The 23,311-nt window shown below is 42.5% G+C and overlaps 2 protein-coding genes across 8 annotated transcripts in view; one reads left to right on the forward strand and one right to left on the reverse strand.

Annotated features, from left to right (window-relative positions):
- The first annotated feature begins 9,575 nt into the window (after positions 1-9,575).
- Positions 9,576-13,419, forward strand: LOC136655910 (general transcription factor IIE subunit 1-like). The gene is made up of 4 exons (XM_066632641.1): positions 9,576-10,023; positions 10,472-10,673; positions 12,394-12,620; positions 13,070-13,419. The coding sequence occupies exons 1-4, from the start codon at positions 9,576-9,578 to the stop codon at positions 13,417-13,419; spliced, it is 1,227 nt and encodes a 408-aa protein (XP_066488738.1).
- Positions 13,420-16,982: 3,563 nt separating this feature from the next.
- The window catches only part of PCM1 (pericentriolar material 1), a 62,779-nt gene continuing 56,450 nt past the window's right edge, over positions 16,983-23,311 (reverse strand). For 5 of the 7 annotated variants that reach the window (XM_066632963.1, XM_066632957.1, XM_066632962.1 and 2 more), the window contains 6 exons: positions 22,758-22,915; positions 21,421-21,496; positions 19,203-19,465; positions 18,083-18,196; positions 17,853-17,976; positions 16,983-17,279 (listed from right to left, as the gene is read on the reverse strand). In XM_066632963.1, coding sequence (XP_066489060.1) covers positions 17,254-17,279; positions 17,853-17,976; positions 18,083-18,196; positions 19,203-19,465; positions 21,421-21,496; positions 22,758-22,915 — 761 coding nt within the window. In that variant the 3' untranslated portion in view covers positions 16,983-17,253. The remainder of the gene's footprint in view (positions 17,280-17,852; positions 17,977-18,082; positions 18,197-19,202; positions 19,466-21,420; positions 21,497-22,757; positions 22,916-23,311) is intronic. The other 2 variants (XM_066632964.1, XM_066632961.1) reach the window with 1 other exon arrangement.

The following is a 23,311-nucleotide window of genomic DNA, read 5'->3' on the forward strand; positions in this document are numbered from 1 at the left end:
CCAGATCCTAACCCCATTCCGGGGCAGCCCAGACTGCTGGATTTGCACTACCGCTTGAGGTGGTGCAGATCCAAGTAGTCCCATTGGGGCTGTTGCAGCTTTACCAGGGGTAAGGGGAAGCAATTCCCTTGCCCCAGGCTGAGCCGCTTGCAGCCCCAATCCTGCCACGGCTGCAGTGCAGGCCTGCCAGCCTGCCTGCTCCAGGGCAGGTTTGGATTGCACCCTATGTTGGGAACCCTCCCTAGCTTCAGATTCTGTGGCAACACAAACATTCCATTTAAAAACATTTTATGCAAGTTGTGAAAAGCAGCCAAGCCTTGAGCATGAGCTTGTGATGAGTCTCTTCTATCATGGAGCAAAACTGTCGGTACTCGATTGTGAAGTAATCCTAAAGAATATTACAAGTTCTGTAGGCTTTGCCTGGTTTGTGCAATCATCCTTACTCCTCAAAAGGGGTGGGGGAGAGATTATTTGAGCAAGATAATTAAGACTTAGGATTAGTTCAGCATCCTATGATTTTTACCACCAGAAAAGCATATGAAAACTAGCTAGCAGGTGCATAAACCGAGTCTACCGTATATACGTAGCATCTACAACTTACTAATTTTTTTCCACATCCATAACTTGACTCTGACCAAATAAAGTTACTCCAGTCAGCCATTGTGATTTTGTATCACAATCTACTTGTCCCACATGCTGTAATGAGCAAACACCACTGTATTATGAGTATAAACCTAAGAAATGTACTTATTACGTAGTTTTCCATGAATTTGCTTCATTTCATTAAAAGCCATTACTGCCCAACATTGCATATATGCAACAGGGACCAAATGTGTACACCTGTGGGCCTGGCAAAAATGGGTTAAATTAGCTTTTAAATTTTAAATAAATGAATAAATCCTTTAGGTTCTATGCAAGACCTGCTTCATGAATCCAGTTTTAATAAGAAAGTGTTAGATGTGATCACAGTCTGAAATGTATATAGTTATATCTAGTTGAAATAGGGCATACAGCCTGATCTTTTGTGTGTGAGAAAAATTTGCACTGTATTCACTGGGGCTTCATTCCAAGTAACCATACATAAAATCGAAAGTTAGGGGCCCAATCCTGTCCAAATTTCCAGACCGGTGCAGCTGCAATACAACTCCAAGGCAAAGGACTGAATGTTTCCTTACCTTGTGGAGGCCTCCATAACTACCCTCCTACTACAGGATGCAGCGTACACCCCACTGGCACGACTACGCCAGGGTTGGAAAGTTGGATAGGATTGGGCCCTTTGTCATAACCAGCAAATATTAATATTAGATGTAGGCTGCCCTCCTATATATGGTTGCTAGGGAGTAAACCTGATTGCAAAGAAACAGACTTCTCAACAAGCATGTTTAGACTTGCACCGCACACCTAGTAAGTTTGTGGCAATTAATTTAGGAAGTAGTTCTGTATAAATAAGTGTTATTGATCGATCAGTAGCTGTTATAAATGTATTATAACAATAAATAAATAAAATGCAAGCCAGGATAAGTGGGAGAATTTCTAGCATGTACTGTATGTTTGTCTTGGCCAGATTCCAACAGAGAACTAGGCGTCCTTTTTCTGGGTTGTGCCGCATCTATGCAACTATTGAGAAATAGCTACAGCTTAAAGCTAGCCAAGTATGCATTCCCTCAACTCAGTAAGCCCTAGATGTCCTTCAGGATCTCAAGCAGAAATGGATACACTCTCTCACCAAATTGCAATTTCTGAAGTCCTTGGGGGGAAATCATTATAATTATACTGATATAAACCATAGAACTAATAGCAAGCTTTCTAGTGCAGGCATATCCTGACAAAAGAACTCTGTGGTCCTGGTCACATGGGTGGGTGGGTGTTCAACTAACTACAGAGAGAGGTGCTGCTCACAAGTATGTACGTGCTCTAATTCCTTCTGGAGAGAATGATGGCCCGTGTCAACATACAAATCACAAGTGCCACAACAGATGGTGCGTAGGGAAGGAAGCATGATATGACTGCAGGGCTAGCCTAAGACCTGGTGCCTGAAGTGGCAAATGCTGTCCTCGACCTCCCTTCCTCTTACCTTGTGATGTACCAGCTTCTGTTCTTCCTGCTCTCTGGATTAAAAAAGGAAGAGAAGAATGGAGGATAATGGTGGTCTAGAAAGCAGTGCTTCTCAAACTATTATTATTGTTATTATTATTAACAGAGAAATTATTATTATTTACAGAGAAAATCAAACAGTCAACTAATGGCTCCCTGTCCCAAAAGGGCTCACAATCTAAAAGGATGCAAAAGAACGCCAGTAGACAGCCACTAGAAAAGGCAGTGCTGGGGTGAGAAGGGCCAGTTACTCTCTCCCTGCTAAATAAAAGAAGAGCACCCACTTAAAAAGTGTCTCTTGCCCAGTTAGCTTGTGGTGGACTGGCAATTAGTCTTCTGATGTGCTAGGGACAAGTACTATATCGCATATTATTACTATTTTTTCTTCCCTGGGAATTTGCTTTGGACCAGCTGCTGCCTGTCTGCAAACCACCACTTTGAAAAGCAGAGGTCAAAAAGGAGCTCTAGCCCATCACTCTTCTGCTTTATCCTTCTCTTCCAATGCAGGTAGCAGCAATGCAGGTGAATAGGTAGAGCAAGGTGGACATCACCTGTCAACCTGCTGCTGAGGCAACTGACTCACAGTTCAATCCTGAGCTGCCTGTGGCACAGGGCTGCAGCAGCACCAAAAATGGCTACCACTGCATCCTGCGCACTCCAGGCAGCCACTGCCTCCTCCTTGAAGGAAACTTTTGTCCCCTTCCCCAGGTAAAGAGAGTAACCCTGCAATGGGGCTACTCGATTCACCACCAACCAAAAGGTCTGTGGTGAATCAAGAGCCTCCATGTAGGGTGGCAAGCCTCCCCACTCCCTCCCCCCCAGAATGCCTCCTCCCCGCCTTCCCCCATGCCTTTGCTCACTTCTCCACTGCTCAACAATCTTTGTGACCGCCAAGTGATGGAGCTCTGGTGACCACCTGGTGGTAGCCCAGCACCAGCCAGCACTGGGCTACCACCAGTGCTCGCCCAGTAGTAGGGCCCACAAATGTGCCTTATGGCACATTTGCAACAGTGCATGCCGGCAGTAAGCTGGCGCGCACGGTTCAGGATTGGGCCCTCGGTCTTCATTGCAGATGGGCTGGCCCTCCATGGACACACAAACAAATTGGCAGATACAACTTTCCCTGACATGAATAAAAAATGGTGATACGTATTTTGTGTGTTGGTTCCTACCTGTCATGCCCAGACACCTTGGACATGAAAAACCATGTCTGCTGGACTACTGCTTGCACTGTTCCCCACTCAGCCACAACACTTGGAATTTTCATAATGTTTTGCAACTTGTACTGTGTAAAGCAGGTTGCCAAACTTTCTCTGGTGCTGCTCTTATGCCTTCAACAGCAGCTCACAACATGTAGGTGAGATAATAGGTCTAATTATAACCCAAATTGTGATTTACTGGCCAGATCCAGCTACACGTGCCATTATAAGTAGCTTCTCTCTCAGGTTTTGTAGGGTTTATGTAATTTGCTAACATATATTTGTATGTTGTATGTAATGCAGTTTTATATGTTGAATTGCACATGCTCAGTAAGTGAGGGGCTCTGTCTGCTCACTGGCCCCTATTTTATTTTGGGAACTGATGGAATGCGCAAGGTCTGTCTGTGCAGTAAAATATACTTCCTCCCTGACCACTGTTTGGAGAATAAGGTGGCAAAGGAATGCCATAGCTCCATGGTAGAGATTTTGCAGATATCTTCAATCTCTGGCATCTTCAGGCAGAAGGACCCTTCTGAAATCCTGCAGGACCACTCACTGTCAATTAGGGTAGTAGATAGTACTGAGGTTGATGGACCAACATTGGTATTAGTCAGTTATTCATATATTTGAGAGTACAAAAAAGAGTGCAGAAGTTGACCATCCCTGTGCTAGAAGGAAAATATAACTGGTAAGCATGTGAAAGAATATCTATAAATGTTTTCCTCTCAAGAAAGTAACTGCAACTGACCTGAGGGAAACTGACAACATGGATACATTAAGTCATGCATCCCAAATAATAATAATTTCTGTTCTACATTGTTGAGCAAGCTCTTCTGATTGCTTTCATCTTGTTGCCAGCACACACCTGCTGCAAAGGGAACTCAAGGCCAACCAGTCTATGGTCTCCCATTGGGTGTGTTATTTAGCAATCAAGTCTGTACCCCTGCAGGAAGCATGGGTGTAAGTAATAGACTAATTTTTCAGCAGGTGCCAGAGCTAATCTGACTGGCTCCTCTCCGGTGCCTAGGCTCACTGCTGTTCTCAAGAAGGGGAGGATGGAAGGAGGGGTGGAGCTTGCTAGAGAAGTTCTTTGGGAAAGCATACAAAGCAGTGCTTTGCAACGTTATATGTAAAAGTTCACAGCTACTTGGGGACGTTTTGGTTCCTGCAGTTTTGCCTACAAGTACAAAGAGTGAGGTAACTAGCCCACTGGGAAATCAAGAAGTGCTTGATGTAGTAAATCTTTGTCTCTTTGATACATCTGTGTTGTAGAACCTGTTGATGTTTGCTCCAAGGTAACACTGATGAAAGTATTATTTTCTATAATAGCTTTGGCACTAGGTTGATGTCAGATGTTTTTCTTCTTCAGACTCCTACACAAATTGCCTGCAAACCTGCCATTACTGCATCAGGTTTATATGCAAAAAGTTAGTACTTTGGGATGAGTAAGTCAGGGCAGAAGGGTGTGACTTTTCTGGGCTGGCTTTCTGTATTGGAGAATGGCTAAATCACAACTTGTAGTTCACCAGGTAGCTGTGGGGCTTGGGGGAGAGCTTTATACTCCTTCTCACCTCTTCCCCCCCCCCCCCCGTGCATTTGGCATCATTACTACTGCCAGCAATGAGAGTTCAGCAACTGGCACAGCCAGTTAGGCCATTTGGTGGATGGGAGGCTGTGGCTACTATCTGATCAATCCTCCACATTCTGTTGTAGCCCCTCTAGAAGCAATACATTGGTACCTATAGGGAAATGGCAGTTATTGGGGGCTGGAAGGGAATCGCAATGAGCAAAGACTTAAAAGTCCCCCTCCCCTTATTTTCTTAAGTAGGAAAAGCATGTGTAAATTCACCATGTGCTTCATATGATGTATAATCTGACCCTAAGTGAGGCTAGGATTTAATGTAGTTGCCAGATAACATGCTACTTGTTCTCCATGTGTTTACAGTAGTTTGCTTGTGAAAGAGCACAAAGAGAGCCCTGCTTCTGGATAAGACACACATGCATCTAGTCCAGCATTCCTTGTTTACAGGTGCTGGCCAGATGCCTCTAGAACAGGGGTGTCCAAACTTTCTGGCAGGTGGGCCACATTATCTCTCTAACACTGTTGGGGGCTGGGGAAAAAAGAATTAATTTACATTTAAAATTTGAATACATTTACATAAATTAATATATTAGAGATGGAACTTATATGAATGAATGAAAGTCCCGCAATAGCTCAAAGCCTTTAGGCCAGCCTTTTCTTCACAGAGGTGAAACAGCAAGCAGTGGAGGGAGCACTTGGTTCGCAGCTCACGCAAGAGGTTGAACAATCACCCTCACACTGAGAGCAGCTGTGTTGGGCCATGCGGGCACTAGCATATCTCCAGAGGCTCACTGGAGACTGGAGGCTCCCCATGGGCTGAATTGGGGATCCCTGAAGGCCACAAATGGCCTCCAGGCCAGGGTTTGAGCACACCTGCTCTAGAACACTTGTTCCCAACCTTTGTTGGGATACTCTCCTTGTCACTGCCAAACTGTGAGTGGTCCTCAGGTGTGCCACAGGAATTTGGGGGAAGGTCATTTATTAATAGGGCCAATGGAAGATGTGAGCCCCTGCTGTCAGTGTGGTGTGCCTTGTCAATTGTCAAAAACCTGGTGGTGTGCCAATAAATCCTGTTGAAGATGGTAGGACTTTTAAGTAAATGTATATAGGCTAGCACTCTAATATATCTTTTATATTTATCCAGAAATTTAGTTTTTTAATTCTATTTTTCAGTTTCTACAGAATTTGTTTTAAAACTATAGCAACCTACTCCAAGAGTTCAAGGTGAAATGAATTTGATCTTTAAATGAAGTACAATAAGTTTCAAGGTAGAAATATGTGGCAGAAGAAATGTCAAGTTTATTTTTGTTTGTTTGTTACAGTCATAATGGGACATGGCTATGGGGAGGGGTGTTATGATGAGTCCCTGCTTTAAAATTTAAAGCACCATTGGAAAGTACCAGAAAAAAATACAAGAGGCAAAGTGAGTTGGGGGAAAACATTCTCCTACAGATTTCTGAAAGAGAAATAGCTGTGTGTTTCACATTAATGCCCTCATCTTGAATGTCCTAGAGGTGAGCCTATGGGAAGCTGCTCTTCATATGTACTGATTTTCTGATAATAAAGAAAAGTATTCTGGGTATGTAAAAAGTACCCTGCCTTCATTATCTCAAGGGTCTAGCAGTGGAGGGAAGCAGCAGGATAGTGAACTACTTATCCAGGGGGAGCACCTGTTGTGTCATGCTCCCCAGCCACTTATGCTTCTCTGCTGCTTGTTCAGTGACCTTAAGAACATAAGAAGAGCCCCACTGAATCAGGCCATAGGACAATCTAGTCCAGCTTCCTGTATCTCACAGCGGCCCACCAAATGCCCCAGGGAGCACACCAGATAACAAGAGACCTGCAACCTGGTGCCCTCCCTTGCATCTGGCATTCTGACATAGCCCATTTCTAAAATCAGGAGGTTGCATATACACATCATGGCTTGTAACCCATAATGGATTTTTCCTCCATTGGACAGAAACTTGTCCAATCCCCTTTTAAAGGCATCCAGGCCAGATGCAGTCACCACATCCTGCGGCAAGGAGTTCCACAGACCAACCACATGCTGAGTAAAGAAATATTTTCTTGGTCTGTCCTAACCCTCCCAACACTCAATTTTAATGGATGTCCCCTGGTTATGTGAGAGTGTAAAGAGCATCTCTCTATCCACTTTATCCTTCCATCATGATTCCCAATATCTCTTTCCAGGGCAATGACAGGTCTCTTTGGCTGCCAGTTAAGCAGGAGGCCTCAACAGTGCAGCAGCATGCCAGGGCTTCCCCAGCCCAACCTTTGCTCTTCTCTTGCATCAAGAAGCTTTCACTCCTGTTTCTCACTGGGCCTTCTCCAGCCCTCAGCAGACTTGATCCTAGTGCCTCTCCCTTTCAGGTTCCCTTCTTTTCCCAACCTTTCTTACTCCAGAGTAGGGCCTTCCCAGGTCAGAGTTGCAAGTCACAGCAGGGACTCTTGGAAAGTGTAGTCCCATTATCACAGCTTTGGGAGACATCTGTGTAAAAAGCATGAGGGTTGTCAAAAGAAGCACCTTGGGCATTGTTCTGAGAGCCAATGATGAGTTATGACACAGCAGGGAACCAATAGGTGTTAATATCCGGGGCCTGGGGAGAGGTGGCAGAGCAAGTGAATGGCAAGCTGTTGGGGGGGGGGTTTCCCCCATTTTCACTTTTTAAAAAGCCCAGGTGTGACATCATTTCCAGGGCATCATTTTGAGCTGGGCACTGGGCTACATGATTATTAGCTACACCTTGATAGTCCAGGCTGTCTTCTTCCTCAGTTTCCAGTGATGGCAGATGGTGAATATGATAATCTTGCAGCTGCAGCCTTATCACAATGGGAGAGTGATGTGTGAAGGGTTCTAGGTCCTAATTAAGAGATTACAAGACAGGACAGCTGGATCACATTAAGCCAGGAATCTGACCAGGCAGATTTCATTATCTTTTTCAATAGATGGCTGGCTGAGGCAGGGCCTATGAGAGGAATTTTAGCAGGGGCTAAGAAAAAAAGTTTCTTTGGGGCCCCTTCCTAGAGGGGAAGGGGGGCAATGGGGGCAGGCAGATCGGGGGGGGGCAAAATAGGGCAGGGGGAGGGTATTTATAGCCACATTAGTCTTTGGAGCTCAGGTCTACTAGGCTTCTTGATGCAGAGCGCTGGTCTACCCAAACATGCAGCATTGGCAGCTAGATAAAGTAATACAGAAAACCAAACACACTCTTAAGTCTCTCTAAAATGTTTGAAATACAGAAAACTGATTGCAGAAAATTAGCATCATTGTATTTAGGCTTACACTAGAATGGATCAAAATGAACTTCTGCAGCAGCTGTAGCCCCACAGCAGGGTCTCTGAGCTTCTATACACTCCTTCATGGTTATGGAATCCACAAGACACACTGTAGCAGGCCAGTTTCCTCCCAGATTTGACACTGTGTTAAGGAGGGTCATGGGTGCTTTCCTGGGCCTGGTGCGTATTGCTTGCAGCAGCAGTTAACACTGCATGCACATGGTTGTGTCTTAGCATTATGTGCTGGCAGTGAGTTCAGGTGAGATAGGAAAATGTCAGGTCCCAGGAACTTTCTGGGCCCCCTCCTTTGGCTCCTGGGCCCCCTTTCTGACCCCCTGAGTACAAATTACACCTTTTACCCCCCTCTCCTAGGCCCTGGGCTGAGGTATAAAAAGTATGGCTTGGAGCTAGGGAATGTGCTTGTCACCAGAGGGCAAGAGAAGATGCTGCTGGGCAGTTTCTCATCTCTTCCCTTCCCTTCCATGAGAGTTTATCTGATACTCTGCTGAGCCTTCGAGCGTTTAGGGAAGCCAAGTATGTGAGTAAAATAGTTTTAGGTAGTTTTTTTTTTCTTGTGTGTGTTATAATCTCAAATTATATGCATCTATGCACTGAATCAATGAGTCTTGAACTCTCTCATTTACTTTCTTAATAAACATTCTTAAGTTTTGTCATGTGATATGTGCTCCTCCATTCCAAATAAGCCGCAGTGCCATTCTTAAATCGTGGGCCTGACCAAGGCAGGTATACTGTCAGTGCAAGAGAGGGAGTGGGGGAATAGAAGTATTTTGAGCACTGGTTTCCCCCTGACATAATTGCAGCACCTAAGGACCTCCCCCCTTTCCCTTCTTTGGCTGGGAGGTGTTCAAGGCAGAAAGGAGGTGGTGGTATCTACCCAGCCACTGATGGAATACTTTCTTGTGGGAAGAGAGGTCCTAAGTGCAGGTTACCCAGGGAGGGGTGGCAAAGGTGCTGGGGACTCTGGTTTTGCACATAACACACTCTTTAACCAAGGGCGGAGCCTGAGGAGCACCTCTCCTGTGCTATGCTGGGGGGGTGCATGACTGCCCCTCAAGCTCCACTCTATTTGAGGAGGAGCTGGTGGCATTGCACCCTTCCTCCTGTGGTGGCTCCTCCTCTGGGGATAACCCAGCAGTGATGTGATGCTGTCACTGGCTGGGTGCCAGTGCATTCTGCATCTCCTGTCTTGTTTAAAGTACCCATGCAAACAAGGAGAAAGTTAAGGGGGCTGGAGGTGGTGGCTCACCCCTGCTCTGTGATCAATATATGTGAGGTTTACTGGTCTAAACTCATATTCCATGCATCTTTATTTGCATACCTTTGGAAGACTATGTCTTTCAGTCTATTTTATCTTCTTTTTCCTTGGCAACTTCGGCCATTCAGTAATTGGTTTAGGAGTTATAATGGGAGACCAAGACATTATTACTGAAGTCCCTGCAGCACTTAAGCGCTTGGCCAAGTACCTGGTTCGTGGCTTCTATGGAGTAGAATATGCACTGGCCCTCGATGTACTGATCCGCTATCCATGTGTCAAGGAGGATGACTTGTTGCTGCTTCTCAAGTATGAGCGCAAACAGCTGCGTACCATCCTCAACACTCTCAAGGCAGATAAATTTGTGAAGCTGCGGATGCGTGTGGAGACAGGGCCAAATGGGAAGAGCACAAGGCACAATTACTACTACATCAACTACAAGGTGCTGGTGGATGTGGTGAAGTACAAATTGGATCACATGCGCCGGAAGATTGAGGCAGGCGAGCGAGATTCAACCACACGGTCTTCCTTCAAATGTCCTTCATGCCTAAGCACCTACACGGACCTGGAAGTGAATCAGTTGTTTGATATTTTCACAGGTACGCTGCTGTAACTAGTTGTGCTGTTCATTTGACCTTATCCTTTTGAAACCCTTAAGAGCATCAGTTGTATTTGGAGCATAATATTTGTTGATCAGTTCAAGGTGATTGTTGGATGTGTATTCAAATTCAGAGCAGGGGCATGCGGTGGGTGGGGAGGCAGGTGAGGCAGAGCCTTCCCACCAGAGTCCTTTGAATAGCGCTACTGTATGTGAGGTGTGCAAGCACACACAACCCATGTGTGACTGCCATCTTTTTCTTCCTCCATCACAACAAAAGCAGCACTTTAATCCAGTAGGAACAACAAGCTATTCTCTAGCTATTCTTACAGTTCTTAGAAGGAAGCTTGTGTGGCTGAGCTCAAAGGAACTAAGCTGAGGACTGAGACGGTATTGATCATTTGGCAGATGCTACCACTTCAGTTTTGCAATCTTTATTTATGCTTCAGAGACATTCCGTTGCACCTACTGCAATACTGAAGTTGAGGAAGATGCTTCTGCACTACCTAAACGAGATGCCCAAACCCTGCTGGCCAAATTTAATGAACAAATTGAGCCCATATTTATGTTGCTTCATGAAACTGAAGACATTGTTTTGCCATTTGACCTTCTAGAGCCTCAGCCCTCAGAAATCCCTGAACTAGCAACAAGGTAAGATGTCTCTGTGGGTCTGTGTATAGTCCATATGCTTATATAGTTGAAGTTAATGAGTTTAAATAGTGGAGATCTTCCTGGGTCAAGTTAATTGCTCTGGTGTTGGAAGAGGCAACAGCTCTAAAGTTCTGCCTGGTAATGTGGCTCTTCACATTATCCAGCCGCCTCTTCTCCAGAAACCTGAAGTTCAAAGCAGTGACAGTACATATGAGTGAATTAGGGATAGGAAGAACCACCTTGTTCCACTCCGCGGTTTGGCAGAGTGGCATGAAATAATTTTCCTCTAAAAAAACTCCTGCAGCATATTAAAGAAGTCTAACATGGTTGAGCTTCTCTGCAAGTGCTCAGTAGGTGTGCAATCTAGCAGGAGGAAAAATAAATTTGGATTTCCCCCTACTCTGCAGCAGTTTGTTCTTGTGAAGTACCTTCTGCATTCAAGGTCAGAAGGTTTGTGATGCAAAGCCATAAAAACATATTGTATCATACTACCATTAGGCTATGATGCACCCCAGGCCATGCTAGACCCTAGCCTCTTGTGCTCCAAGGCCTTTGAGACAGACGGCAGTGAGGCACAAAAATTCCTCCTTCTCCCTTCAACAGCGATCTTTGGTTTTATTTCCAGAATGGACCCAAAACCTGCTGGAAAACAGGTCCAGAACCCACTCTTGAAACACTTCATGGGAATAGTTTCAGTTCAATTGTCTTTTGGGGTGAAACTTCACCCCATCCCTAGGAGGAATTAGCATGTCCTTAAGGCAGTAGTTCTCAAATGTTTTAGCACCAGGACCTGCTTTTTGGAATGATACCAGAAGTTATGTCATTGACCTGGAAGTGATGTCATGACTGGAAGTGATATCATCAAGCAAGAAAATTTGACACCTCCCATATAACAAAATCAAATCACTTAAGTAAATTAAAAGTTCACAATAAGTATAAGCTTAAAAACTCTCAAAATATGAAAGAACCCTCCCAACCCTAGACAGAGCTGATAATTGGATTTCCCCAATTTGAATCTTTCTTCTGCCTCTTTCTTAGCCACAGCTAATACGGGGATAATGATGCTTATTGGCTAACAGCTATCTTGGTGTAAGGATTCCATCCTGATACTCAGTGTTCAGCACTCAGCATGCACTATACAAATGCTAAGGCTTTATTATGATGTACAATATTGGGTGTGTTTATAGCACTTATGGGGGGAGGGGAAGACAGCTTTTCAGCCTGTACCTGGCCTATCTTTACAACACCTACACTAAGCTGGGTTGTTTCTGTTTCACAATAACCCAGGCTGCTGGGATCATACTGTCTAAAGCTGCTGCCTTATACTGAATCAGACCATTGATCCATCTAGGTCAGTATTGTTAATGCTGACCAGCAGCGGTTCTCCCAAGGTTTCAGGCAGGAATTTTTCTCTGCCCTACCTGAAGATGTCAGGATTGGAATAAGATCTTCTGCATGAAAAGGGGATGCTCTCAGCAGTGTTGCCCCTTTTGACATTCAGTGCAGAACAGATGCTTCCTACTGCTCCAGCATGTGATCAGAACCATGTTTCAGAAAAGGCAATTAGGCCTTGATCTGAAAAAAGTTCTATTTGAGGGTCATTGAAACCAGTGGGACTTAAGCATTCTTTCTGGACAGAGACCATACTTCTTAAAAATAGTTACCTTAGGTAGGTGACAAAAAATGAAACCATGCCAATGAGAGCAATGTTTTCTTTTAGCTTGGATCAGCATCTGAGTTCAAAAACCGAGCTGCTCAGCCGCCCTGAAAAATGGGCAACCAGGAATTCCTCTGATGGCAACATGTACATCCAGAGCTTGGTTATTGATGTCCAAGAGTCTGTCAATGTGACAAATGCAAAGGTTCAGAAAACTAAACAACAACCTGTGTGGATGATCCAAAGTACTGTGCAAGGAGCCTCTTTGGATGTGGTTAACGCTCCTGGCGGTAAGACCATTTTGCACAAAAAGACCCAAAAGTGCTTTCACGCTTTTCTTCACCTGTACTGTATCACACTTGACTCCCACGTGTGTGTTGCCAAGGGGAATATAGCATTAGGGAATGCACATCTGCAGACAGGGGGCCAGCATTTCCAGGCAGGATTCTCAGCCAACTATACTGGGCTCAGGTTGATGTTTGGAAACCAATTCAGTATTTTTAAATGTACACTCTTGCATGCTCTCTCCCCTTCCCCCCCCCACTAGAGCTGGAGGGGGGGGGTTATGATACTGCAGCTACCTGTGACTAGTTTAGGCCAATTTGGAAAATGTAGCAAGAAAGAGAAGTTATCAAGTCTTGATGGCTCTTGCAGTTTAAAGTAGTTTAACAGAACAAAGTAGTTCATTCAGGTTATGAATAATTTCAATAGCCCTGTTCTTGTATTTTTAACACACTAGATGCTAAGAATGTGGATGAATGCATCAAGGAACCTGCCACTGAGAGTGAAGTAACCAGAACACTCCTTATCCATGAATACAAGTCTTCCTCTGTGACAGGGCATGCTCCCCCTTCTGCCAAAAGTAGGCTGCATGACTCAGAAAGTGACACCAGCGAGTCTGAGGAAGAGGTCAAAGTAGCAGTGGCCAAAGAACCAGTAACTCTAAATCCCCCTATAATGGTGGCTGGTCAACCACACTTGTACAGTGAAGTAGGTGAAAATCCAGAGCTAGTTTCACTTATGACAGATGAGGAGCGGGAAGTTTATATTAAGGTGGGGCAAGAAATGTTCCAAGCTGTCTTTGAGTAGATATACATTTATGCTCCATTGCTCATATTTAAATTGGTTAATCATACAGCAATGGTCAATTAAGAAAGGATAAATGTTGCTGTAATTCTTTGTTAATAGTTCTTGATTTTTTTTTTAATGGAGGGCAATGACAAAGTTGATACTGCCTCCAGAAGATGCCAAAAGCCAGGCAAGATCAAATTCAGATAGTAAGTCTATTTTGAAGTATACAGTGCTAATTTTTGTTTTTTTTAAAAAAGGTAAATCATTGTAAATCTGGAATAAACAATGTCTGAATTGTAAAGGCCTGTAAATATTGTTAAAAGTTCATTTGAGTAAAGTTAGTCCAGTGTGTGGCTTTAGAGAATGTGTTACGTAGAAACGTAACTGTCTGGTACTGGAGTGTGACAGTAGTATAAATATGGTTGTTGTGGAGCATTTAAACATTGTATATCTTGATTTAAGTCGGGGGCTTATAGTCATTGGGTACTATGCATAAAGCATCATAAAAACAAAAAGGGTAGCTTGCTGTCTATTTTGATAAACAATGCAACATTCCTTCAGGGCTACTGCTTTGAGAAAATTTGAGAAGCCTTTAGTAGCGGTATAAAAATTTTTTTCCGTAAAATACCATTAACAAAAAAAGGCAGGTAAATGCCTGTAAGGTAGAAGGCACCCACAACTATTGTAAGGGCTATCATGATCCTATTTTAAGTGGTGGGTAATGACCACTTCAGTTACTTCAGGGAGTGGTTCCTTGTACAGACAACCACAGTGCCAAAAACTCCTTTTGAGACTCTGCTCTTTAGCATTCTTTCAACCTAAGGTGCAAGTCTACTCCTTACAGAACAAGCAGTACTTTGCTTACATATTAACTCCTTTGATGGAGAGGCTGTAAGATCACAACAGAACTCATGGTTTCACAGCAGTATAAAGTTACTAATAATGCTATAGATCAGTGCTTCTCACACATTTAGCACTAGGATCCACTTCTTAGAATGAGAATCTGTCAGGACTCACCAGAAGTGATGTCATGACTGGCAGTGACATCAAGAATTTTAAACAATCCTAGGCTGCAATCCTGCCCACACTTACCCAGGAGTAAATCCCATTTACTATCGTTAAAAGAATATACATAGTAACTTGTTAAAAGTACAGGTGTGTAACACTTCTCCAAATGCAGTCACATACCATGGTAGCATTAAGTCTATTATAAATAAAATATTGACATGAGTGGGGACCCACCTAAAATTGGCTTGTGATCCACCTGGTGGGTCCTGACCCACAGTTTGAGAAATACTGCTATAAAGGACAGTAAAATTGCAGTAGTGTTCATGCAACCAAGATTTCCATATTAAAAGTTTGTGCATTCAGTTATAACTTCTCCCACACCTACAGCATAACAGGAAAAGCTTAAGAAGTTGACACATCTTTGCATCTAATGATTTAAAGGCAGAGTGCACTTATCCACTATTAAGTGACTATAATGAAGATGTATAGTTTCAAGTAACTCTAAACAGTGACGTTCTCAGCTGGAACATAAGTACTAGAAAGAATTCTTCAGAAGGAAAGATAGCACCAAAAGGCTCTCACCTACTGACTTTGTCTACTCAAGGAGTAATAGGTGTGGAACTCCTTTCTACTAGCTTTGTTTGTCTTAAAGTCACATTTATATGTCAGAGAGCAGTAAAGCTGGTTCTTTTACTTTTAGCCAAAGCTTTTTGTCAAACTTCTTGTTCATGCTCCCTTTTCTCCTTACTGTTGCACCACAACTGAGTACCTATGCAGTTGTAGCGCCTTTGTATTATTCTTCAGCGATCTCCCTCAGCAGTAGAAGGGAAAATTAAATGGTACCAGATGGATAGAAGGTTGCTTTCCTTTCAAGACGGTAGGATTAATACTACATGCTATGAAGTATTGTTAGACCCCAGCCAACACATCATATACCAAAAGTTGGGAACTAAAAATACACAAAATCCAGCACAGCCCTTATACTGACCTATACAATATAACATCTAAAGTATCTATATAATATGCAATGCTTTGTTTTGATACACAATGCCACAATGAATCACTTCAGGCTTTAAACTGAAGGGCAGCAGCTTTCCCAGTCACTTAAGCTAGCATATCAAAAGCAGTAAGTACAAGTCAGAATCATGGAGATAGCACCAGTAGAATATCCAGGCACTGCTTTTATAACCTTGGAGGTGATCTTTATCCTTTCACCTTGCTCAAATGCTCAGGCTCCTGCTCTAGAGATGCACAAGTGTATCGCAGATATTTGTTTCTGACTTTAGGGAAAAATGATGATCTCCTTCAGATGATGGAACACAGATGCTTGTCAAATGGAGACATCATTGATCAAGGGGACTATGCTGCTTTCTGGTGTCCATAGTCACTCCTTCAGAACTCTTGCTAAGGAACAGGTGGAGCAGAAGGGAGTCTAAATAAGAGTTAGACCAACATAATTTTAATACTGTAAGCCTATCACCAAAAGGAGACCAAAAACGCACTATAACCTATGATGTGCTCAATGTATTTTGACCATTATCGTCCTCAAGGCAAAAGAGCCCTGATGTGCATTAGTTAGCCCATTAGCATCAGCTAAACAAGTTCACTTACATAATATGATCCAAACACAGTGGGCATAACAGTATGATCACGTTTTATTCTAAACATGTTTTGCTTTTTAATTAATAAATTTTATTGACGTTTCCCTTTTCCTGTTCAAATCACCACCACCTCTTTGTGTATTCAGTCTCAGAAACCAAACTGGGAAGATTGCACATATCTTCTCTCAAAATTCTCACTGTTCCAAACATGTAATGGTCCTTTAAAAAGAGCACATGTATACTTTCCTGTCATATTTTCATTGGGGGGGGGGAGGAGAAAGAAGGGTGTAACAATCACACTGAGTAACATCAGACACAAGGGAAGGTCATGACTTAAAAAAATGTATTCTAGGATGCTTGATGAGAAACACCCACTATAACTTATTCAGCAAGACATTTTGGCAATCTGAAAGTTATATTCTGCTTTAGACCCTCTATGAAGGTCCCTTGAAGAATCAACTTACTGAGATTTTTCCTCTTGATGTTTTGATAGATTTGTTTTATCTGCTTGGTCTTGCACAGATGAGATTTTCCTCCTTTTATAAGAATGCAATGCTGTATAAAAATTCAAACCATTCTGGGTTGAATCCACAGAACTGTGAGCAGAAGGATAATAATCACTTATTGTATTTGTGCAAGAGTTTGCACAGTGCCATAATAGGGAGATTCCATAACAGTTCTCAAACTCTTGTGCAAGTGGAACACCACTTTGGCATTTAATTCCACTTTTCACATACCATGCTCTAGCACAAGATGTAAAAACCAAAAAAGGTCCTTCCATGAATGGAAGACAACTTTTGAATGTAGAATTGCACCTCTGAATCGAATCCATTATGTTCCCTAAAGAACAGTGCCCCCAATACAAAAATGTTAGCTTCCACAAAACAAGCTAACAATAATCAATACAAACACTTCCCTTGGCTGCAAACTACTTCACATAACATTGTTCAAGAACACACACACACACACACCTACAAGTCAAACTTTATTTAAAACTACACTTCAAAATTGCTAAAATCACAATAAAAATAAAATGAAAAAGGAACTGTGCAGCCAGGCTGAAAACTCAATTTTAGCCATTCAGACATGGGAAAACGTTAGCGTGCCTATTCTAAAAGGCAGTGTGTGAAAAACTAATTTACATTTTTATACAGATTAGAATGCACATAGTAGCAATTTTCTATATGCCTGTCAATGAAGTAGGCCAAGGGGGAGCAATGGCTATGTGTGAGTCTTTTGTTTTTTATGCACTTTGGGCTCCAATTGTATCTGTAAGGAGAAAGGGAAAAAAACATTTGTTAATATTTAGTAACACAATATGAAATAATTTCAAAAACTGATTTCAAGGAATTGCTACCCATTCTTCAGATAGGATTCTTTTTCAAATACCTGTACTTTGGTCAAGGCTTTCCTCTGTACCTTGCTGATCTCATAGCCCAATACTTACATATGATCAAAATTCAGAACCACCCTTCACTATTAATTTAAAAATGGCAGATGATCAACATACTCAATGAACTGAATTTGAGACCCCATACTGACAAAACACTGCTAGACTAGGCTATAAAACATGAGGGAAGAAGCACAAGTGGTGCACAACTGCCCAAGGAAAATCAGCATTGTAAAGTGTTAGCAGCTGTATGGGCATATCAGTCCAAAGTATCACAACCAAGCAAGTTAAATTAGCACAACCAATCTGAATATTTTCCCTATCAAATATCACAACTTTGCATATATGGAACTACAAATTTTTAGGGCTGCTGGAATCAACAACCTGGGTTGCATAAGACATTTTAAAACTTAAATCAAACAAACCTGAGTAAGAAATACAAATTATCTTACCAGGTTCCTTCAGCATTTGAGGATCTCCAGCTAACTGTTCACCTTGACTTTCTACATCAGCTAGTATTTCTTCAACAATATTATTGGCCTGAGCCTCTGCCACCATTTTTTTCATTAGATCTTCCTAGAAACAGAAAAAATCAGAATTGTCCTCACAGCTGACTCTTCCTTATTCAACATGAGTAGCAGCAACTTTAAAAACAAAACCTGCTTTCTACATTTCTGAATACCTTAATTTTCAAGCAACATACCTCGGAGTAGACTGCAAGTTTAAGGGGCAAGTCTTCAACTTTTACAAAATCATCTTCATCTGATTTCTGACTGATGTTTCCAGAACCAGTTTCCTGTTGATAGAATATAGTTTTATTTTAACCTTGCTCAGTTTAAGAACATACTAATTTATCTAGCCAAGCACTTGAAAGTTCTACTGATTTTAATAAAAGAACCACCATATAAATATCTCCCATTGAAATCAATGGAACTAAGGAGTGTTCAGTGTTGTTTGGATCATGACCTAGTTTCTAAGTGATTACTCTGCAAAATAGGGTTCACATTAGGAAAAAGTTACCCTATTTTGCAGAGTAATGACAGGGAAAAGCCTGTCAGAGCAGAGTTAAAAGCTAAGACTTGGCCCCCTTTCCCCCCTGAAACTTTTGAAGAAATGGAAAAGATTGGAACAATCCCCCTCTCATGACCTGCTGAAGCTATTGGGCTGCCTCAAGCAACACACAGCTCCACTGCCCCTACCCCCAACTTAGCTTCTTCTTCCACATGGACCCTTGAATCAAAGCAGGAAGTATGCTGGGATTGCTCCCAGAGTGCTCTACATTTCCTCCTTTATAGTGCTCCATGAAAGAGCAATCTTGCTCCTTCTCTCATCAAACTCTTTCAAAGCAACTGGTGGAGGAAGGTGAGGTAGCCAGAATGCAACATCACCACTCCTTCTTCCACATGGGCTCTTTACACAAAGTGCGAAAATGCAGGGTGTGTTCATTCCCTGTTTTGATTAAAGAGCCACATGGAGGGAGGCGCCAGTAAGGAGCTTGGCTCCATTCATGGTGGCAGAACTGGTGGAGGGGAGAGGAGATGGTGGGCATCTGTTCACTTGCCATCCACTTGATCTCCTATCTGTCCCCATTTGCATCATGGATGGACTGGCCCTACCCCATTTCTACCTGTGTGTGCTTGTACATTTTCTCCAGGAAAAGCTTCTAACAGGCCCAAAATCTCAGAAGAGGCAAGCTAACAAGATAGGTTCAAAAATTGCCCTGGCCTAAGCAATCTCATTTTACTTCAACATTTTGATATTTAAAGGGGAGAGAGAAAAATAGCTTGTCAAGTTATACATACATATTCATTCACCATTACTGGAGACTCTGTATCAGGACTGCCAACCACTGAGCTTTCAGGAGTCCCTGATGAAGATTTGGTTTCTCCATGCACTGTTTCTGATGTGTGACTTCCATTCTCTGCCAATGAAGAGTCTTGTTCTTCTGCTGTTACTACAGTCCCAGCATTAAGATTCTCAGCAACATTAATCACTAAGGGCTGTTTATCTTCTGATACATTAAGATACTGAGGCACAACAGCAGGTAAATCCTGATCACCACCACCTGAAAAATCCAAACATTTATTTAGATTTCTATCATAACTTGTCAGGGGCTGTGGAACCCAGAACAATACTGAGGCTGCCTCGAGTCTGCTGCTGTTGCCTCTGCACTACAAAAATATTAAAACCTGTTAACGTGCTGCTTGTACAGTTCTTTCAAATGTAGAAGTGTGGGACTTCTGGTTTTACTTACAGGGACCACACAAGTGTTACTTTATTCACATAGTCCCTGTAAATAAAATTGGAGGTCCCCCACTTCTACATGTGAAGAAACCGCATGAGGAGCACATTAAGAAGACAGATGATCCACTTTCTGCTTGCTTTAATGGGCAGAAATGCAGCTTGCATTAGTGGAGGGAGATAGCATGAAGGGAGGCAGCAGCGGTGGCAGACATGGGATAAAGGGCATATTAAATCAACCTACCTTTTACCCCCCCCCCCCAACAATCTGCCACTGATGCATCACCTCCACTCAAAGCAGACCACCTGGAGGGGGTACACCAGATCCCATTACCCCAATTCAATGCTCCCTGATTCTTTCTACTCCTAAAAGTGGCAGCATATGTGTGAAGAGACCCCCAGATGGCCCCAGGGCTAACTAAAAGTTAAGTATAAAACATTTATACATGCCACCTGTTTGTCCTTGGGTTGCTCCTCCCCTACTGCTGGATGCAGCATGCCCCTTTTCGGTGTAGCCAGCAGAAGACTGGGCTCTTAATCATGTCCCTGCTCAGGTGCCCTCTAGACTAAACAGCCCACAAATCCAAATGTCTGGAACAGTAATTTGAATCCTCCTATCACTTTCACACTCATCTGTCATAATTTCTAAATTCATAATATGGTTTTAGACAAGGTCAAGATAGCTCATGTTTTCAAAACTTCTGAAGGTCAAGGTCAAGTTCTGAAGGTCTTCAGACTATAGAGATCTGTCTTGGCTATGTACTTTACCCACCTCAGCACAAAATGATGTATACTTAACTTCTAAAGAGCAGCAGCTAGTCATAATTAAGAGAAAGCAAAAGCTTTTAATTAGGTTCCAGAATGTGCGAAAAGGCTAACTGCACTAAGAAGCAGATTTAAGGTTTGATAAATCTAGCCAAAGACTGTGCTGCAAGTCTGTACAACTTGTAGACCTACACAGACAGATGTATATTCCAAATTATAAAAGTACTGGTTTCAGATTATATACCAAAAAGGACACTATAAAGCCATCTGCCAGTAAGTTAGGTAGAATGTTTCCTCAGCAGGCACATCTAACAAAGTTAAGGCTACAACCCAACTGGATCCACCACCTGTCATTAACCCTGGATCACTACAATACCCCCCCCCAAAAGCCCCATAATGCCTCACTGTGCTTGTGCATATGTTTTCCAAAAACACCATGTGTAGGACTTCCTGTTTCATCAAAAGGGACAGCACAAGAATGAGGTAAGGGGATAGGAAAGTGCTCCTTTCTCATGCAGAGTTTAAAAGGTCAAAGGGACTGCATCTCTTTAAACTCAACTCAAAGAGCAAGGTAAGGAAGATGATTGTTTTTAGCAAGCAGAAAGCAGAATGATGTGGCTCTATCGAGGGTGGACTAAAGGGAAGGGCAGTGCACTACAAATCCCCCACCACTACATTTAACACAAGCTGCATCATCCATTTGATGGATGGACTGGCCCTAAACACAACTGTATGCTGATTTACACAGATGATATATTTCTCATATACAGATAAGTACAGGGTTTTTTTTAATTCCATCAAATATTTGAGCATATTTCTCAGATATTTTTCCTTTCCTAGTACAGCTGTGCACTTACTATGCAAGATGAGTCTTCATCATTGCAGTGGTAGAATAAGTACCATGAGAACACAGTCCAATAAACATAGCTACATAAGTTTGAAAGATTCTTTCACCTTCTATTTCTTACAAATATTGCATGCCAAATTCTCTGAAAAAGGTCACATTCAGTTTACCTTTAACATTAATAGATTCCAGCTCAGAAGATAAAGCCTTACAGTCATTTGGGTTCTCAGATTTTTGTTGCAAAACCTAAGTGGAAAGAAGTTTACGCTTAATCAAGATGACAGAGTCCTGAGGGTTCAGAACATGATTAGCTAAAACTACATTCCAATTTTTTCTGCTATGCCTACTCATTAAAATAACCAGTCAGTTTTAAAAAGCCTACTATCATCATGGTTGGCAACCTTCAGTCTCGAAAGACTATGGTATAAGCCTACAGCACCAAGTATTCCCAGGCGGTCTCCCATCCAAGTACTAACCAGCACTGACCCTGTTTAGTTTCCGAGATCAGATGAGATCAGGCATGTGCAGGGTAATAGTTGCTCATACCCCTGGGGGCTGCGGATAAGAATTGGCCCTCAGTTTGGCTGTACTTGTCATAAGAGGCGACTAAACAGCCACCGGATAGATGGGACTCGTTAGCCTGGGAAGGCAGCTCATCTGAGAAGAAAAACTCTGATTCCCAAAGCTCCATTACCTTGTGGCTACATCCAGTTATGGAAAAGGCTTTAGGAGTCAACCTTGAGGCAAAATCCAGAGCCGGAGTTCCTGAGGCAGTTCATGGTTGAACACAGCCACGTTCTGGCAACTCCTGCGACGCGGCTGGAACCAACCGTATTGGCCTCTGCCTTTTACTGGACCATTTCAGCAACGTGGAGAGGGGGGATTTGCTGCATGGGAAACAGTCTATCCTCCATATCTACTTTACCCAGGCTTCACGCACTGGAGAGGACACTCTGTTCCACCATTCAGAGCACAATACCATAGTCTTCCGAGACTGAAGGATGCCAACAATAACTATCATCATACATTTCCATTAGCTCTAGCATCCAGTTTTTATGCTCTTGCATTCTTGTCCTACTTTGTTTTTTTCTATTAAAGTAACAAAGCTTCCCAATCCCAACTCCCAAAACAGACACACAGTTTGAAAAGCTACTCATAAAGCTTATTTAGCCAAGTCAGCTTTCAGTTTCTCCTACCTATGCATAGAATGGAAGGCGTGCACACTCTAGATTAAGCATGTTGCTTTCTTTCAAAAACATGGTAAACGGTTTAAATAAATTTTAGCAACTATATCATGAGCCACATTTTCTAAACGTCATTTAGTTCAACGTCAGCAAGTTCCTCTATCTACTTGGAAATTATCACTGAGGATGTAGCAGTCATGATACAATAAGTCAGGGAAACAAAACACTTCAATACAGAAGCTCTTGTTTAAAAGGAAATTCACTCAATACTGCAATTCATTATGCATCGTTGTTATTATAGAATGCTGCTATTCTGTTAGTACCTGCTCTTGTTCATTTTCAGCTGTAGTTTCATTGTTAGCTTGAAGGGAAGTCTGGACATCCACAGGTCCTTCTTCAAATTCATCTATTTCTTCATCTTCATTTTCATCTTCCCCACTACCATAATTAGTTAGAGCCTGGGTTTCTGCTTTAGACAAGCCTGAAATGGGTTTTAAAATGTGTTTTCACTTAAGGACTGTGTACACACATGTGGAATAAAGCTATGTGTGCAGATTTGAAAAGTTACTTCAGGCACATCTAATCAGATTGCCTTTATAGCTATATAAAATAGTTTTATTATATATTAAACAGTTTTTTCAATTTCAAAAATAGTTTGCTGTACAATACTGAGCAGGGCTGATGTTCAAGAAACACATGCTCAAAGCCTCTGTGGAACCAATTGTGCTGTTTTTGGATCCCAGCTATTTTGCCTACACCAGAGATTCCCAAACTGGGTATTGCGACATATTCTAGGGGAGGGCATGTCATGGGAACCACACGGACTAAGCTGTTTGGCAGTGCGAGTGCAATGTGACATGCTGGAGTGCGACATGGA

The sequence above is a fragment of the Tiliqua scincoides genome, chromosome 6 (genome assembly GCF_035046505.1).
Source record: "Tiliqua scincoides isolate rTilSci1 chromosome 6, rTilSci1.hap2, whole genome shotgun sequence".
NCBI classification, from domain to species: Eukaryota; Metazoa; Chordata; class Lepidosauria; order Squamata; family Scincidae; genus Tiliqua; species Tiliqua scincoides.